The 20331-nt window shown below is 43.4% G+C and overlaps 1 protein-coding gene across 1 annotated transcript in view; it reads right to left on the bottom strand.

The window, feature by feature from the left end:
- Window positions 1–221: 221 nt before the first annotated feature.
- Window positions 222–20331, bottom strand: part of esr2b (estrogen receptor 2b) — a 38537-nt gene continuing 18427 nt past the window's right edge. The window contains exons 7-10 of the mRNA XM_083792198.1: window positions 15169–15302; window positions 5965–6148; window positions 3015–3281; window positions 222–2017 (exon numbers count right to left, since the gene is read on the bottom strand). Of these exons, the coding sequence (XP_083648324.1) occupies window positions 1909–2017; window positions 3015–3281; window positions 5965–6148; window positions 15169–15302 (694 nt within the window). The 3' untranslated portion in view covers window positions 222–1908. The remainder of the gene's footprint in view (window positions 2018–3014; window positions 3282–5964; window positions 6149–15168; window positions 15303–20331) is intronic.

Consider the following 20331-nt stretch of genomic DNA (forward strand, 5'->3'; position numbering starts at 1 on the left):
CAAAATGTGGAACACCTTACCTACAGTCATTAAGACATGTGAATCCCTTGACTCCTTCAAAACCGCTCTCAAAGGGCACCTACGGACGGCTGCAATTCGAAACTGGCCCCCGTAAAATCTGAATCCCCTACCCACCCACCCCTTTTTCCCCATACTGTATATGTGTATAATAATACACATCGGCTGTAACTGAGATGCACAAGACAAAAGACAACAGTGTGAACAGTTCAATTTGTTTAATGCTTACTTATTCAATGGATGAATTAGCTGATCATTCTTGGTCGACAATAAACATTCCTTGTCGTGATTGTTGTTCTGTGTACAGTAACACAGAAGAAACACAGTTATCCAAGCAGAGAAACACAAACTTCTGAAATTTGACAAACAACCAAAATGAAAGTGTTTGTGTGCAGACGTCGCAGTGAGAAACAGATTTTTTTTCTGGTCAGATTTGTGCATGTGTATCAAGGCTCCAAGATGAAGACATGTGTAATATACATTGCAAAGGTCACAGAGGGACAGCTTTCCAGGTACAGAGATTGTGTGTACAGTGTGTGTGTGTGTGTGTGTGTGTGTGTGTGTGTGTGTGTGTGTGCACAAACCACAAGTATGAACACATACTAGGGAGCTTAGTCCAACTTTGTAGGCTGTATTTACAAAAAACAAGGATTGATTCTCAATCCTCTGATCATAGCAAACAGTTCATCAATATGAATTGGGTAGGAATCCTACCCAATGAATATGGAAAGCATCTGCTAGTACAAAATTTATGGCACAAAAAACAAACAAACAAACATAAAAACAATGCCAAGACTTTTACAACCTCTTTGAGAAATACTGAGTGGTGAGGACTCAGGTAATGATTTGAGCCATGTCAATTCCATTTAGGCAGCACTGAGCAGAGCAGATCAGATCGCCACAGGTGGCATTTTGATGCCTGCGTAAATGCAGCCTTGTACTTTCCCCGATAAAGGGAGCAGAGCGTTAACAGTCATATCAATAAAAGGCCACTGACGTTGCAGCTTGAAAGACATGTGTCTTTACAAAGAAGAGTAAGAAAAAACAAATCCCAAGTGGAAAGCCCCAAATTACAACAAGCCTCTGACAATTTCACAGTAACCAAGATGACCGTGTGTTCACGTTACTCTGTATTTTTGTGACTGTGAGCTTGCATGCATGAGCCACAGATAGTGAATGTAAACCGAAGCATAGTACAGTTTAAGTAGTAGTAGTAGTAGCAATAGTATTAATAGTAGCAGTAGTAATAGTCATAGTTGTTTTCACAATCTGATACATAGCACAGCACAGTTTATTGTAGCATTGCAATATGTGACTGTACGGATGTGGATGTTAAAAGCCTGAGTTATACTTAGTTGCACACCGGTGTCACTTACCAAAACTGCTGATCTATGATCTCACAATGCGACACCGGCACACAATTAGGTTAAGTATAAATCAGCGTTGTTGACAACATACACCAGTGGGTATAAGTGAGTATATTATTGAAGATGGCATGGTGTGTTCTCAGAAGTTACACATTGCTGAAAAAGATACAAATACTGTATATCAAAAGAGAGCACAATTTTGACTGTCAAAGATGTACTCGTCGTGACCACCAAGTGCACATTCACAAGTGAAAGAATTACACACAAAATATACAATTAAAAGACCCCACATTTAATTCAAATACTTTTTTTTCCTCTTTTGCCTTTTGTTGGCTGCTGTAAATTCAAAGACATCTTATGAGCCGCAAAAGCATAATATTTACCCCCAAAACAGCATGAGCATGTAATCCGTTTCTCCTCTTTCTTGTCAGTCTGTTATTCTGAGATTTGTCCCCTGGTCCAGAGAGCATGTTCTAGTCTCTCGTTTAAGTCCAAACACCCCTTCTTTTCTTGTGGTAGAAGCTCAGATGGTTACAATGCCAACCTGCTCTGTGATCATGTATGAGCTGGTGTCTTCCACAGAGGGGAGCAGGTGACCAGTCTCCCCTGCCCACTGAGCTGGTTGCAGGTAACTGGAAGACAGGAGCAGTTGGTTAGCTAATGGCTGGTGGACTAGCTGGCTAGGCCAGAGTGAGTAAACATGCCCCTATTTTTATATACTAAACATACTCGGGAACGATGCAAATAGGGAATGCATACCCACCCTGTTATGCAATACTTTTTTTGTGTTTCTGGACAACTGCCTTTGGGGGCTTAAGACATAGTGGAGATGTACAAGTGAGCTTGTTTTCACTAGTTTGTGTCACGGGGGAGACATCAAATGTATGTCGAGCTAAAACGTTTGGAAACCACTTGGTTGGCAAGTGGTTGCAAATGGCTGGCTAGATAATGACTGACGATTGAGTGATGATCTATGATACAAATGAATGCATTGATTTACTGATTGATGGATGAGTGGGTGGTCAGATTAGCTGGTCTGTTTGTTGGATGAGTGAGTCTTTACTTCATTATTTTTGAAGCGTCTGTGTGTCAAGCTACATTTACAATGAATATTGTACAAAAACAAGGTCTAGCGAGCCAGTCAGAACACTGCAGGCTGGCAGAAGGAAAACAGCAGAAAAACTGGATTTTATTTATTAATTTATTTCTAATCCAGAATCACCACGTCGAATAGGGTCGACGTGGTGTCTGGTTACTAGGGCCGAGCTTACCAGCACTCCACTTGCCTCCACACTTCCACAGACTATTCATAAGTACTCTATTCATTATGTTCTAGGCTTATTATCCCGCCCTCAATGTCTAGACATATTGTACAGTTAGCGAGGAAAAAGAGGTGGCTGAAATGTGCCAGAATTATCCAGGCCCATTTCAGCCACCTCTTTTGCCCATTGGGACCACTGTACACAATGTCATCAAACAGCGACACACACCTATGGTAACATCTTTCTACAGGCCGTTTCTCAATCGGTGTTACACTTTGTTCCTTTCCCCCGTGGCACTAGAGCTCTCGCTCTAGCCGGTCGAGCTTCTAGTAACTATAACCGTGTTCAGTCGATAGCCACAACTCACTCATTGCTCTCCAACGTCACGTGATCCACCTGGGAGCTGGGCGGCTGCAGAGGATGGTGGAGATGCGTGTCCAGGATGGGCGTCTCAGTGAGGGGACAGGGAGGTGATTCTGAGGCGGCCTGCTGGGGCGGCGCCGCCGGGTAGTGGTGGGAGGAGGGCATGTGGCTGCTACTGGAGGTGTTGGCATCCAGCATCTCAAGGAGGAGGTCGTAGACCAGGACCACGTTCTTCCTCTTCATGGTGGACAAGTGGTCCATGCCTTTGTTACTGGGGAGACGCAGGAGAGAGGAGATCCATCAGCAGGACAGTTCAATTCAACTGAGCTTTATTGGCATGACAAAACATACGTTTGCATTGCCAAAGCAAGTGTCAAAATATAATAAAAAACAGTTGAAAATGGGGAAAGTATATACAGTTGTAGGGGGTACAGCATTTTGTAAACGGAGATATACCACACCTAGAGCTATGGCACACCTGACATGTATTATGATGTGTTGGGAGTAATGTGTTTACTACTGTAAGTAAGCCGTCGCTGAAACTTTAGGACGGCCCCCGGTTCACGTCCCGGCACCAGTCGATGTGTCAAAGTGTCTTTGAGCAAGACACTTAACCTCTCCCCAAGGCGCTGCCCCTTGCGCCCACTGCTCCTTGCGCCCACGTTGTGAACTAGATTGCTACCTTTATGTGGCGCACGGAAAAAAATGAATAATCATGAAATGTTAAAATGTAGATTTTCTTTCTGTCTGACTCACACACTCAGTCTCTCAGTCTCTGGTTTTTATGTGGTGTTCACTTAACCCCAGGTCATTAGATTAGGCCAATGGTATTTACTCTAGGCAGTTTAATCAGTGTCTTTGTCTGGCTGGCTATCAGTGCATTCGGCGCTGGAAGTGTTCTTCCATCTCTCACATAAATAATGGCCTCCATCGGTTACCCCAAAAAGTATTCTGTTACAGTAACAGCGTTCATTTTAACGGTGTTACACTCAACACTGGGCAGAACATACACACACACGGCAGGCAGAACCATGCGTGTGCGCGCGCACGCGCACGCGCACACACACACACACACACACACACACACACACACACACACACACACACACGACACATCATCATGCTGGCCTCGGTGAAAGGCTTATTGATGAGGTTATTTTATTTGGATAGATAAAGAACTAGATCCAAACACTGATCAGAAGAAGGTTACATTATATGGTCCAACCAAATACAACTGCTCCACATGCTTAACACACAGAGAAAAAGATAGCACATTGATTTGATACTACTAAACAGGATGTTTTTTGTTTCTTGTTTTCCTTTAACCCTCTTGTTGCCCTTGATGGTATTGAAGTAATTGTTTTATTCCCTATAATCGGGGGCTTTGTTTTAAATAATGTAGCAACTTTTAGCATGTTTGGCTAACGGCCGATGTCCTCTACCTAAAACCGTCCGAAATCCTCGCGTGCACGGTCGCACACGCATGTGCGCCGTCTTTATGTGCATAGCTGCGTAAAATGCAATATTCGGGGCTTGATTAGAGCTTAATTTTACTTCGATATAAAATAAACGATGATCGCATAGCATCGGGGACAGACCTTTTTTTTTTTTATATATATATTTTTTATCCCACGATTTTGTAACCCATTTTTCACCCCTGTGTCAATCATCTAATGTGATCCTGGGCTCTACACACCCTCCACCAACCTAGTCCCCATATATGGGGGACAAGGGGAGAGCAACGGACTTGAACTCATGCTTCCTTCAGGCCTGAGTGTCCAAGTTGCTCCCCCCTGTCAGGTGTAAACCTGACAGGGGGGAGTTTCCCTGGTTGGACGTAGCGCGTGGAAGGAACACGTTATTCCAACCAGTTCCTTTCCCCTCCATCAGGCGCCCCGGCTGGCCAGGGAAAGGCAGTTTAGTGACCAGGATTACTGCATGTTTTTTGTGAGGGTACCTACCCTTTCGCCAACCCCGCCTTCGGGTGTGGGCACTGATGACGCGGAGGAGGAAACACGCCGCCAGCACCCACAGCGTCCTGAGCGGGAATCGAACCCAGGACCTTCTAGCTGTGAGGCGACAGCACTACCAACTGTGCCACCGTGCCCCACACAAGATAGGGGATGTTGATGTTCCGTTTAACTGGAAATGACATCGCCAGATTCACTCTATTCGGTCAAAAATCGGCATAATGGTGAAGTTGCCGCCACCATCAGGACTAAGGGTGTCTAATACTATAGGACTTTGAGAATGAGATGAGAGAGGCTGTGTATATCACAGATTTTTCTATTGGCATTAAAATGATGAATTAAAAATATGAATAGTGCAGGTAGAAAGCACAATCCACGGTTAACAAGCGCGCGCGCGCACACACACACACACACACACACACACACACACACACACACCTAAAATAGCAGAGCTTGTAGATTGTCTATTTAATGCATGACATCACTGATTTAGTGTTTTATTAAAATCAGTCCATACCCATGCAGGCTTAATAACAGCTAAACTAACACACATGCAGGCATGTGAGGCGGCTGTGTGTGCCTCACAGTACTACTCTGGACTGTACTATGTACAGTACAGTACAGTACAGTACAGTACAGTACAGTACAGTACAGTACAGTACAGTACAGTACAGTACAGTACAGTACAGTACAGTACAGTACAGTACAGTACAGTACAGTACAGTACAGTACAGTACAGTCTCTATCTCCACTCCTCTCTCTCCCTCTGCCACTTATTATTGGCTCATGTGGCGCACCCGTTATGCGATGCTCTGCCAATCACAACGCAGAATGCGGACGCATTCTGTCCACGCATCCTCAGGACGCATTCGGAGGACACAATCTCTAGAATCAGTAGTTAGATAATGCATGTACAACCTTTTGTGTTGAGTAGTTGAGTAAAAACAAGTAATACTCAGTAATGAAGGAATGGTTTGTGGGTACCTGATATGTCTGATGTGCGACAGCAGCATAGTGAGGTGTGTGAGCCGTAGATTCTGCTGCTGGGAGGACAGGCCCAGCTTGGAGATGGCCCAGACCAGGGCATCAATCACTGAGTCCAGCAGCCGGAGCAGCTTGTTCCTGCTCTCCAACTCCTCGGCCGTCTCCGCAGGACTATTGCACGTGTCTGCGAGAGAGAGAGAGAGAGAGAGAGAGAGAGACAGACAGAGAGGGGAGGATAGAGAGAAAGGGAGCGAGACAGAGAGGTTGAGTACATTGATTGATTGATCGACCACTGGCATTTAATTAAGGCATAGCCCGCTCGTTATTTGAAGCGATATTTTAATTCTCCATAATCCTTTGGAAACTTTAATTTGCTGTATCAGACGTGATTTCATTGTCTCCCAATCAAACGATATCAAAGCAAAAACGGTAATAATGGTCACATTACGCAGGCATGGACAGCCCTGCATGCGTTCTCTTCCCATTACAATGAGAGAGAGAGAGAGAGAGAGAGAGAGAGAGAGATAATGCCCATTATATATCATATACTGTAGGCTAAATAAGAAAGGCCTTTATGTCTAATAATATTGCCCATCTGAAAAGGTCTCACAAAATGTATGCAATTTGTGTCCGAGTCACTTAGACAACAGAGCTAACACTAGTCAATGATAAATTGCCATCTGATATCACAGTAAAAATGATTCAACGAGAATGCATTTGAATAAGAAAATGTATTGGACAATATTTAGCTGCTTGTCAGACATAAACCCAATGCGCACCAAAAACTGTAAGTCAGACAGAGAAATCTCTCGTTCTGCAATAACTGCTTTCATGTCATGTTAATTGTAATGCTATAGCACACTCACGCTCTGGACTATGCTACCCCTGAAATGATAGAGTAGGGCAGTAGGCAACGAGCATCATTGAACAAAGTAGGCTAGTGGAGTCCTTGCTAGATTGTCTTTTGTTTTCCCAAGCTCTCAAGCATTGTTCAAGACAAGTTTTTTGCCCAGCCCTTGCCAGTACCTCTGCCATCACTGAATGCCTTTCCACGTGTGCCTGACGGTATGCTCTGTAACCAATCAACAATGACATTGACCGTGGCATTGACATTGAACTGCCACTTTAAAGGAAAAACGCAGCTAAAAATCCGAAAACGCGTCCAGTGTGCAACAACCTTAATTAACCCTCTAAGACCCAGCGTTGCTGTGGCCTGCCAGGACGTATAACTCCCGGCCTGATTTGGAGTTCCACTCCGGGCCTGCACTCTGCACCCCATTATTGGTTGGGTGGAAGGGGATCTGATTTGTATAAGCTTGGCTTGACCATACTAAACGGGCATAGAGCCCCGCTCTCCGAAGGACGCCGCGCATGGGGCCGGACCTAGGTCTTATTCAAAAAAATAATTGTGGACCTTCATCATTTCTAGTTGAGGACCCCTGGTCTAGAGGATGAATAAGCAAGCATCAAGGAATTTCCTCCACTGTTGCGTCTAAGGCCCAAACCACACCAATGCAACTCCTTGCAACTGCCATTGGGAATAATGGTTGCAAGTACTGTAGTTGCATGTTGCAAGGAGTTTCATGGCAACCCTCTGGTGTGGTTAGGGCTTAACAAAGACTATCTTAAACAATACTATGGGTCTAAAGGCCTCGCTAGCAGCCCTGCCCTGTGCTGCTCATTACACCCAAATGTAAATGTTGGCCATAGGGAGGTGCTAGAGTAACGGCCATACGGTTAACAGTATGCCTACTAGCAGACAATCATCCTCCAGGGAAAACGAATGCACTACGTACAATATGATGCAATATGACCATTAGATTTTGAGATAACAAAGTGGAAGGTGGCAAAGGTCATTGGTCAATAATTGCCTGTATAATAATTGTTCTCCTCTGGGGACAATGAGTGCACTCCGTAAGTTTCATGGCAGTACGCTGCGACCTTAGTCATCAATGCCAAGGGAGTCCCTTGGCATTGATGACTAATTCACATCACCACGACTACTTCGCTAGACTCGATGCGATTGAAGTTGATTCTAAATAAAAAGGGAGACAATGCAGCACTGCTCTGCTCAACATGGTCTCTGTTATTCTCTCAGATAAACATGCACAATATAAAGATGTGCAGCTGGTGTATGTTTACAAATTTACAAAATACTGTGCAAACACAGCATTGCCCAAAACGCTTGCACATTTCTGCCATTGTTGTCTCCACCAGGCCGAAGGCATGTGGGGAGAGTATGTTTTGCACTCCGTCCGTCCGTGTGTCCGTCCGTCCGTCCGTCCGTGTGTCCGTGAACAGCTAATCTCGGCCACCGTTAACCCGGTCGATGCCATATTTTGCACACACACTCCCTGGATGCCAACGATGAACCTCTGCCCCAAACTTTCCAGAACGGCCTGTTATAGCGCCACCAGGAGGCCGCTTTGTGCAAAACAAGTTTTTGCACAGTACACCTACAGATTTTGTCCAAACATCACGCAAATTGGTACACAGTCTCTCTACAGCCATTCAACGAAACGGGTCTTTCAGATTTATCAGACTCCATCCTGATTGGTTAAGATTGGCTTCCAAAGTTCACAGGAGTGCTCAGTTTCAAACAAAATGCTGCAAATCATGAACACATCGCGTGATTTCTGTGAAATTGTGCACCCACATTCCCACTAGGCCGAGGACGAAATGCCACATGAACAATTTCAACTCAGCCTCAAGGTGGCGCTATAACTGGCCCAAAAGTGTTTTTACCTCTAACTGCACGGATCTGTGGATAACCTGGTGGAGACCTGTGCCCAGAAGGGCACTTTTTCTAGTTCGAGATGCATCTCTTTGGGTGAGACTCACCACAAATGACTTTCACATTACCACATTCCCCCAAACTCTCCAATTTAGTGACTGGCCATTTTGGAGTAAATAATGCAGAGGAGTCGAACAAATGACAACTAAAATGGGGTGGAGGAGTAAGGCTGACACTGAAGTCCAAACATGACCCATAGGCTTCACGCTCACAGCGTTTTGTACGTACTGTTTAGTGCTGATGAAATGTTAATGCAACGTCTTCCTTACTGGGCTGCACATGAACACTGTCAGATATCTCTATGTGCATGCTTTCCCTTATAAGACCAAGTTTAAAAGATCCTCTTGGCTCTCAGTCACCTCGGCTCAAGTCTCCAACTCCACAACTATGTGTGCGCTGGCTCACTCAGGTGGCAGAAGGCTTTGAAACATCCTAGTTCCTAGTCTATCTTTTACTTGCGAAGGTACACTACAAATGTCATGGCAATCGAGCCATTAGATTTAAAGATAATGTTGCTTGTGAGTTGTGATCAAGTGGCGGTTGGACAGATGGACAATACGACCAACATCATCATCCTTAACTCTCCAATGACGACTTTGGATTATTTATTTTCATAAGCCCACCCCGCCAAAGACAACGTTTTCAGTTTTGACACTAGATGGCGCTCTTCGCTAACCTATGATTCACCGCTTGAGACTCCTTGAAACCAAGAACCAGGAAATCACGTGCTCACAAAAACACAGCTCCCATCCATTCCCACATTGGAGGATTTTCTGAAACTCATATCTGAAAAATACATATTCTGGGTCTACTTAACAGCTAAGGAAATACAAAAAAGAAAAATCTGGCAGTGGGTGGTAATTTATGATTCATGAGCTAGCGTTGAATGAGTTCACTTCACCATTTAAATCCTTTTTGGGGGAGGGGATTCTTTAAAAAAAAAGAAAAATAAATAATTCGGATCTACAAGCCCACACTCAGTCCCTCGCATTGTCTTCCAGGAAATAAAACATCTGGGTTTCCGAGGCTACTCGCATTGTGACTTAAAAAAAAATACAATAAATAAATGTCACATGAACAGACAAGCACAACATAGACGCCAGGGTCTAACGCCATACCGCTAGCAGGGCTTTAACCCAATACAAATACCCATTATTATATAGGCATATATCAAATCTGTTATTCTATGTGACACAGCAGAGGGCAGTAGAGCGGATATCCTTTATAAAGCCTATCCATTCTCCCATGGCAAGGACAGAAGGACAGAGGAGTTGAGCCATACTTTCCATCTGTCCAAATGCATAAATCTGCAATCCACTCCCTGTTCTCCTGGCTCTTTAGACTCCATTTCACTTCTTGCACAATTTGTACTTTTAGTTTTTTGTTTCAGCTGCAGCTGCAACGGAGCCGAGTCAACATGGAGTCTGTCAGGGGTTGTGTGTGTGCATGTGTGCGCACACGTGTGCGCGTGTGTGGTACTGAAAAAATATGGATTTTTTTCAAATGATACATAAATGCCCCACAAAAGTATTTGAATTTATTCTCCCATAAAACAGGACCATAGTGTGTGTGTGTGTGTGTGTGTGTATGTATGTGGGTGTGTGTGTATTAGTAGTGAACTTTGTGAGGACACGCATACAGACAGGTCAGTCACCTGAACCAAACCTGCTGATTTGTGACAAGAGGGTTGAGGGTAGAGGTCACTGTGACCTCTATGAGAACACAATGTTTGACTGCACTAGGTCAATGAGAGAATCATTTTCTGTATCATTTAACGCAGTGGTTCTCTTAATTTCCAACTCTCAAGCGTTATAATAATAATAATAATAACTAGAAAAGTGTGGTTGCCGCAAACGCTTACATAGGCCCCTCCCACTAATTTTGCTAGCCAATTACAATGTCAAGTCACCCCTGTGATCATGTGTAAGTAATTTGGAGGGGATTTATCGTTTGTTTTTGCAACAAACTGTTAAATGTTTCGCATTTTGCATGGATGAAAATGGAAAGGCTTTTGGCTCTGTGTTGATGCCATCACCCAGGACATGTGATTCAAATTTGGGGTGGATTGGACGTTTGGTTCATGATTTGTCCCCTCCCACTAACTTTGGACGACGATTACGGCCGAACGATACGACAAAAATTCTGAAAGAAATCTGTAGGTTTAGGATCAAAAAGTGTGTCACTTCGAACTAATCTTTGTTAGGTTGGTAGGTTGTCTGTCTAATGACTGCACGTCGGACCAATAATAGGAACTAAAGCCTGTAACCTTCAGTGTCTACCCAGACAGTTTTTTAATTGCTTTATTCAATATTTAGATATTTTATATTCCTTTTAGCTGCACCGCCCCCTTCCTATACAAACCCAGCTTCAACCTCCATTTTAACCAGGTTAGATTGTCCTAATCGTGAGGTGCCTGTGTTTTTAAGTGGTGCAACCACTTCCTTAAGTAGCTTTGTGTGTGCCTGGGTGGCTGGCTGGCTACCTGTGTCTGAGCACGGAAATTGCATTTGGTTGGTTTTCAAAACCAAGTGTCACTGTTGTGCAGCCTAACACACACATACATATTAACTGTATATATGATGATTTCAGGTCTATCAGTACAGTACAGTACAGTACAGTACAGTACAGTACAGTACAGTACAGTACAGTACAGTACAGTACAGTACAGTACAGTACAGTACAGTACAGTACAGGGACCCCCACACGGCAACTGTCATTTCCGGCTCACCGGAACCGGGCCGGCACCTTGGCCACGTTCCTGCGGGTCTGGAAGTTCTGGGGACCCCCACATGGAGTTGCACCACTTACTTCACACGGGTGTGATTTTTTCATTTTTAACACAATGAGTGCCTCCTGGTGGGCGAAAGTTGTTGCAACTAAGGCTGTCAAAATTATCGCATTAACGGCGTTAATTAATTGCGTTCAATATTTAACGCAAGCGCAGTGTTCCCCCTAACGTGCGCCCATGCGCGCGGCTCAGGAACGTCCAGCGCAAGACAAATCTGTATAGCGCACAGTCCATGATTGAACAAAACCAGAGATAGCATGTGTATTGTTGTTGCGTTGCCAAATGGTTTGATTATGTAACTCTGTTGCGTTACTTTGTCTGCCTAGCAAAGCCGCTTTGCATCATCAGTCATTACACACACACACACACACACACACACACACACACACACACACACACATCACACACACACACACACACACACACACACACACACACACACACACACACACCTCCTCCAGTCTTCCTCCTCCCTTCTCCACACGCATACTACTAGTGTGTAGCTATCGGGCTCAGACGCAGCACACTGCAAGAATCACTCACATGTTTTATAGTACCGTCGGTCGGGTCCGTCGCAACTTGTGGACAGTGTGAAAATGCTGGTCTTACGTACATTAAGCCATTGACATTGGTCCGACAGGTTTCGTTGTGTCCAAAGCGATTACGTGAAACAGCATGGCTGCGCCTGCAGCAGGCTATTACCAAAACAAACACATGGTACTTTTGTGTCGCACATGGAAAGCGACTGAAAATGAACATGGCTATAAAGACAGTTCCCCTGTGCTGCTGTGCACAGCGGAGATAATGCACAACTACAGGTACGAACTAAAACACTGACTGAAGCTGATCATTCATGACTGTAACTATATCTCCAGAGTCCTGCAGTCTAAGGCTGCAACAACGAATCGATTAAATCGATAAAAATCGATAATTAAATTCGTTGCCAACAAATTATCTTATCGATTATTATCGCGGGTGTTTTCCAACATTAAAATGTAACGTAAAGCTGCTTTCTTTTTACCGTTCAGTAACGGCACTACAGTAGGCTGAACGAACAATATGCAACGGGTCGGTATAAACACAACACAATGGGCGCGTTCGGAAATACCACACCGGAGCGCACTCGCCTATTAGTTAGCATTGCACAGTGGGCTCAGTGCGCTATTTCCGAACGAGCCCAATATTGTCTTGAACGTGACCAGAGCGCCCGGTCCGCATCTACCCCTCTCTCTCCCAACTTCAGTCTCCCCCACACACACACACACACACAGAGAGGGAGAGCGTCAGCTCTGTGGCTGCGATGATCTGCTTGCAAAATGCCCCAAACAGGTCCCAAAACATGGCATTTGTGAGCACGGCCACTGTCCATATTTGTTTGTCTTATGACAAAAAATGCTCCACAATGTCTGAATCTGTGAGCTTGCAGGCTGTCTACGACGAGCACTATAGCAGTGTAGCTTGCTAACGATCGTTAGCTCCTCATTTGTTCCACCTGTGTAATCACAGCAGCGCATTGAAGTGGGCACAGGGCAAAAATCTCCGTGAAGTGAACGTTTTTGCTTAACAATGATTTATTCAGTGCTGTTTAACTTTAGCAACATGTGATACTAGAGCCTAGACCCTAGAGAACATGCCAATATGGCTGCTATAAGAACGGTTTCCCCCATCAGCTAGCATGCTACTTGTAACTTGTGTGCACTGTGTGTGTGTGTGTGTGTGTGTGTGTGTGTGTGTGTGTGTGTGTGTGTGTGTGTGTGTGTGTGACTGTGTGCGTGCGTGCGTGCGTGTCCACACAGACTGTGTAGGACAGTGGTTCTCATAGTGGGAGTCCCAGCTACATTATAGATAGTTAGGAAGTAAACCAAGTGGACCCTAAAGGGTCTGTAACAGAGAGTGCAAAAATGGAACCAAATGGACTCACAATTGATTTTACCATAGAAATAAAAAAATAGAAATTGGGGTCCCAGAGATAGAAATGGAAAGAGACAGTCAGCTATACACGGTCAACATTACAGATTACAGTATCATTACAAGTAGGAATGGCAATGAAATCAAATTGGATAAAAAAAGGGGGTAAAATATAAATTTTGAATGAGTATTCATTTTTATTGTCTTTATTGTTAGTTCATCCAAGCTAATTTTTTTAAGTAATTGCAAAAAGGTGCACTGCCATAATCCGATTAATCGATTCATCGTTTAAATAATCGGCCGATGAATCGATTATGAAATTAATCGTTAGTTGCAGCCCTACTGCAGTCCTGCAATGAAGGAGACAATCTCGTCTCTCACTATAGTCCACTTCTCTACAATGCCATTCTAGCCTTAAAAGATACATTCATATGTTATTCAATATATTACTTTAGCGCACAGTGGCGTGCTCAGATAGACACTAGGGGGTGCTAGAGCACCACCTGCCCTTGCCCTCTGGACAGCAATGTGCCTTTTTGAGGGGGAAAAAGTGCAGTGTACAGTATGTGGACCATGGTGACAAAAAAAGCTTCTAATATATTATTTATGCCCCAAAATCTATAAATCTCACACTATTAAAGCAACCGGCCGGTTCCACGCGCTGCACAAGGTGCCCTTTTTCACTTGAGCACCTGCCCCTCTAAATGTCTGTGCACTCCACTGAGCGCAAAATATAGGCAAAAATGGTTATGTGCCATGTTATTGTATTTTGTGAATTAACTATAGTCTACAGTTTAACCCATTGATTCTCAGCCATTTTAATTTCAAGGACCCCCAAATTAAATTGATAGAAATTAGCGTAGGCCATTTCATTATGATTTTCATCTCTGGACTGGGACCCTAGTCTACATGATGTTAAGGGAATCTGCAGGATCTCTACATGCTCAGAAGGACAATACATTAATGAGGCAAGACAAGAATTCAGAGTAAGGAGCTAACTTACATGGCATGTCATTGTAACAGAAAACCCAGTTTGACTCCCTGAGCCATTGTACTGGTGTTCTTTATATAGCCCCCAAAACACCCCCCAAAGGAATACGGCCACATACCAGATAACCATCTGGTGAGACTGAGGGACAGGTACTAACATTAACTCATGGGGAAGAGTTACACAGAAATACTAGTTTCTCAAATGAATAACATTGCTTTGTGTATTCCAAATTGCCTCGACAATGGCCAAAAGCCGGTGTTCATTTAACTCTGTGTGTAGGCTAGGCCTACAAATGCTCACAACACATGATATAGCCTACTACATGCATTAGAAAACAAAAAACATTAAAAAACCAAATGCATATCCGCTTTCTGTCATTTATATTTCCATTTCCACAACAATATATACAGGAAAACATGGCACATTTTGGACATAGTTCGAATGGTGATTAATCATAATTAATACATTTTGAAGCTGTGATTAATCTGATTAAAATTGTAATCATTTGCCAGCCCTAGTTGCAACCCGATCGATCGGCACAGAATAGTGAAATATTCACACACCCCCACCCCCTCAAGGCAATGCCAACACTGAGCAATTATTTTGTGTGTGTGTGTGTGTGTGTGTGTGTGTGTGTGTGTGTGTGTGTGTGTGTGTGTGTGTGTGTGTGTGTGTGTGTGTGTGTGTGTGTAGCACAGTAGCAGTAAAGAATAAGATACTCACTGGAGTTGAGGAGGATCATAGCTTTGAGACACACATACTCCTCACGCTGTAGGTTTAACTCCCGGAAACGAGAAGTGGCCGCCAGCAGCATGTCAAAGATCTCCATTATCCCTTCTACACAATGACCCTCCTCCCTACAGGACAGGACACACACAACAAGCCAGAGGAGACATGCAAATGAGTGTTTTAAAATAAAAATATCCCTTTAAATGTATATTATGGGCAACCATGGACAGGAAGGTGCTATACTGAAGCTCAGTGATTGACATCCCCTTGAGGTGCCATTAGATCATCATCGTTGTTACTCAAGAAGTCAGAGTGCATGGTCTCAATGTTTGGACATTTGTTGTTCCTAGGGTTGGGCGATGGGACGAATAGATCAGCAATCGTGGATTGGATGAGACCAATCGCCGAATATTAGGCGACTTTCTCAGCATTTTTTTTGCAATTTTTATTTCATCCAACTCTTCAAATGTAGCCCAATTAACCTGTACAGCAGAATAAAGTGTGTGCAAAATGCGAATCAATTTGGCTGTTATAGGGAGTGGAAACCCCCTTCCCTTGGAATGGCATGCCCCAACAACAGGCCCATGACCAGTTAAATACAGTAACACTAGAATGCACACTGCTGTCTCATGTCTCATTATTATACACACAAACATAGGGACCCATGAAGGCATGAACGTGAAGTAAAAAGAAAAGGAAAAGACGACAGCGGATAGCTACAAGCTAGGCTAACATCACCATGGCAGCAAACATACTAGGCTTTGTACTATGTAAATTACATTACATATGCCATAATCACATTGTCTGACCCTCAGGACACTTTATTTGTCAGTTCTGCTTGGCTTGTTACAGGGTAATTGAATAGTTCAAATTTGCAAATTTGAGTTATGCAAAACGTTATAATTTCACTTGGGAACCATGCTTTTCAATCAACTGAATTATGTAAAATAACCTGGCTCCCCCACTTTTACCCCAAAAAACATTCACATTTTTCAGAAACCAAGGAGGTTGGGGGGGGGGGGGGCATTCAAAGAAACAACAATCACTGGACACAGAAACATATTATGAAAACACACCAAGGTTACTGTAATCCTAAAGCGATAGCTTCTTTGCAACACACACACACAGACACACACAGTAATTTTTCATGAAAACTACACACAATACACATGTGCATACACACAAAAACCACACATTTGCAAAAAGAATAAATGTAGTTATGCTTGTGCACAAACTGACTACATACACAGACAAATATTAGATAACAAAACAATAACAGATTGAGCAAATTGCAGCATGTCCAATCCGTAACAACTTGCAGTGTATATTTTAGAATTCATATCAAGGCCGGTGAATCCGTCACTCCAGGTCATTGCACTTTGCCCCATTCAGTACTCTCGCAAGCGCACACGCAGTCACACACTCACACACCCCCCCCCCCCCCCCACACACACACACACACACACACACACACACACACACACTCATGTCATTATACACAACTTGGTTTCAGTTGTGAACGTTTTTTTAATTTAAAACAAATTAGAGCATATATGAGACATAATGTAAGTAATGCCTAGTGTAGTAGTGAAACAGAGCAGCGTAGGAAAGAAACAACAAACTAGAAACTCTTAAACGGGTGCACATGAATTTGATAATTGACATAAGAGTGACATTAGCCAGGTGAAGCGAAAATTACGCCATTGAACAGCTCAAGTGACAAAGTTACATTGGCTAGCAGAAGTGATGCAAGTTACACCATTGGCCTAAAAACTGTCTTTAGAAGACACATTTCATGGAAAGAAGTCAGGTTTCATGGAATTTTGACTAACCGTCCAGTAATAGCAACAACTTTTTATGCTTGATATGGGCATTAGTATCTGTACTACTACTCGTTTAGCAGCAGCACAATTGTTGACCACCTCAGTATCCTATCTTTTCTTAAAAATTAAACAGAGGTTGCAGTAGGCCTATATAATGCTGAAGCTTACACAAAAATAAATATAATACAGCAGCAGTAGAATTGCTGAATGAGTATTTTTAAAATATATATTTTTGTGTTTTTTGTGCACACACACACACACACACACACACACACACCCCATGCTATTTTCGCAGAATGTTTTCACCAGATTAGGGAAACTACTGTAGAGATCAAATGGTTAACCCATTCTGACCGGGCACCCATTTTGGTGTCAGCATCATGTTATGCTTTAGCTATTGAAAAATAGCAGATCTACAAGCTCATATCGCGCCACCGAGTGGCGCGATACGAGCTTGTAGGTCTGCTATTTTTGAAAAATCGAAGAGCGACTGACATTTCTAGAATCCGATCTCAGGTCAGAATGGGTTAATCAGACCAGTGTGTGTCCGGCGGAAACCTCGTATGAATCTGATCTCAGATCAAATGGTTAATGTATGTTATGCCTTCTCTAAAGAGTAGCCTACTCTGCTCAGAGAGTCATGCCATGAGTGTTGTTATAAGATATTATTCATAAGCGCTGATAAATAATCATTATACTTTATACGCTTAATCATAAGTGTGTTCATAAATTTGCGTTATAAACGTGGGACGCATAGCAAGTGTTACCAAATTATGTTTTGGAAAACACACATGATGGACCTCTATGAGGGCTAATTCCCGTAATCAGGCATATTCGGGTTGAGCAGGACAGATAGCGAGCCTAATTACTGTTTGCTATGAATACAAAAGATGATCTGCGGTGTAAGCTATAGCAACAGTAAACCATAATGTGGACAAAGTTGAAGGTCAGGGTGGGAGAGAACAGGCACAGATAAAGAACTTTTGGCAAAGACCATTCAACATGCGGCTGAAAGAAGGGAGTGGTTGCCAGGGCATCCAGTTAGTAGCCAGTGTTTTGGTGCCTTGGTGATTACAACTCCCACGGGCAGTAGTAGGTTCATGCATACCAGCTTATGAGGGGCCGCCGCTAACTCCTATGCCCATCTTTCCGGGTTTGTGTAAACACAAACATTGAAGACAAAAGTGAAGACGGAAAAGTGAGGACACAAATTGCACTCTACCTCTAGAGGCCGACAGATCCATATTTCTTAACCCATTCTGACCTGAGATCAGATTCATACAAGGTTTCCGCTGGACACACACTGGTCTGATTAACCCATTCTGACCTGAGATCAGATTCTAAAAATATCAGTCGCTCTTCGATTTTTCAAAAATAGCAGACCTACAAGCTCGTATCGCGCCACTCGGTGGCGCGATATGAGCTTGTAGATCTGCTATTTTTAAATAGCTAAAGCATAACATGATGCTAACACCAAAATGGGTGCCCGGTCAGAATGGGTTAAGCCCACTGATTACAGATGTTTTTCAATATACACTGAACAAGCAAACAAGTGAATATAAAATACACAAAGTGATTTCTTAACCTCTTAACCCATTTTGAGCGGGAACCCCTTTTGGATGGTTACATACATTATGTTATAATTTAGCTATTGAAAAATAGCAGATCTACAAGCTCATCTCCGCCGGCGGGGGGCAATGGGCCCATCTACAAGCTCAGCTTGTAGAACTGCTACAAGAGTCAGGGCCCAGGACCGCAGAGGATTCTTGAAGCTGAGTTGAGTATGAGGGACCCCAATGGAAACAAACCAATATGCTTTCTTGGGTTTAAATCCTCTTAATATTGAAATGTACTTTCCTGTGCAGGGCCCCAGACGGAGGTCTCCGTCCTGTTAATTAGTACTCGGATGCCCAGGACGGAGATTGATTAACAGGACGGAGATTCATGGTATCAGAACCGATCGCTCCACAGGCTAGGAGCGCCTGTTGCGTGACATTCGATGTTGCGCAACAGTGGGACGTCATCGAAAATGTTCCCCCCCGATTAGCCGACGAGACCGAAAATCTTAAAACGTTAATAAACTTGCGATCTAAATCATCCCATCTAATTCTAAGAAAAGATCAGGTGTTAGACGGCCCCCTGCTGTCCAGTCGCTAGTAGTGGTAGATTTAATCATACCTCCCACAGTTGTCGATAGTGTTTTGGCTACATTTAGCTGCTACACCCACATCCGGGATAACATCCGGTCCGTCGGTAAAAGTGCTCCGCTGCTATAAATCGCTGGGCACTTTTATTTAATGGATTAAATAGCCCCGGGAAATTAAGGTGTTAAATAAAGTATTCAATCAACCAAAAAAAGCTGCCGTGTCCTGGTGGTCAAATCTGGTAGTAAGACCTGAGGCAGATTCTACAAAATGTCTTCTAAATCTTAACAGTTTAACAACAAAACAAACAAATCAGCTGGTGCTCAAACCTTTTCATGTCAAGGACCCCCAAAATGATATGCATTTGACCGTCGACCCCCCATCTTAAAATATTTTGTTCCAGGGACTCCCATAAAAAAGATTTGAGTTTAAAATGACTTATAATATTCAAAGATTTGCACAAAAACAAATCTACAATAGCAGATCTACAAGCTCATTGCACTATGAACTTGCATACCTGCTATCTATTTTTGAAAAGCCAACGTATAAAATAATGCTTTTAGCTCAAAACTTAATGAATACCGACATTGTCAAAAAATAATGGCCGATATATCAGGCTGCCTCTACTACATACGTGTGCATTTCTAGTGAATAGGCCTATCTCACAGCCATTCTCCGCCCCCTTTCCAGACAGACATCACATGTTAAAAGACCTACATTCAGAAGCCATAAACAACGCTTTTTCTGAAGGTAAACTTTATTCTATTTTAGTTTTAGGCTGTCTTACCATCGTGTTTTCTTCATAATAATATTGGTCTTTTACATTTTAACATTTGGAAACGGCCTTAAATGGTGCAGAGAAAGCAGGTAGGGATATAGCTCTGGTCCATGAGTAAGGCTATGGAGTATGGACCAGAGCTACATCCCTACCTGCTTTCAATACCATTAGCTCAGAAAAGGGGGCGGGGAAGGGCTGTGAGATAGGCCTATAGTGATATCAGTGTGTGGACAGCATCTCATCAGTACTGTATGTGAGGGGAGGTTTTGGGAGAACACAATGTAACCAGCAGCATTCTTATCAGCGCCCACCCACACACACACTGGCACAGACATACCCAATGCGCGCGCGCGCGCGCACGCACACGCACACGCACACGCACACGCACACGCACACACACACACACACACAC

The sequence above is a fragment of the Protomyctophum parallelum genome (assembly GCF_964188405.1).
Source record: "Protomyctophum parallelum genome assembly, chromosome: 20".
In the NCBI taxonomy this organism is placed as follows: domain Eukaryota; kingdom Metazoa; phylum Chordata; class Actinopteri; order Myctophiformes; family Myctophidae; genus Protomyctophum; species Protomyctophum parallelum.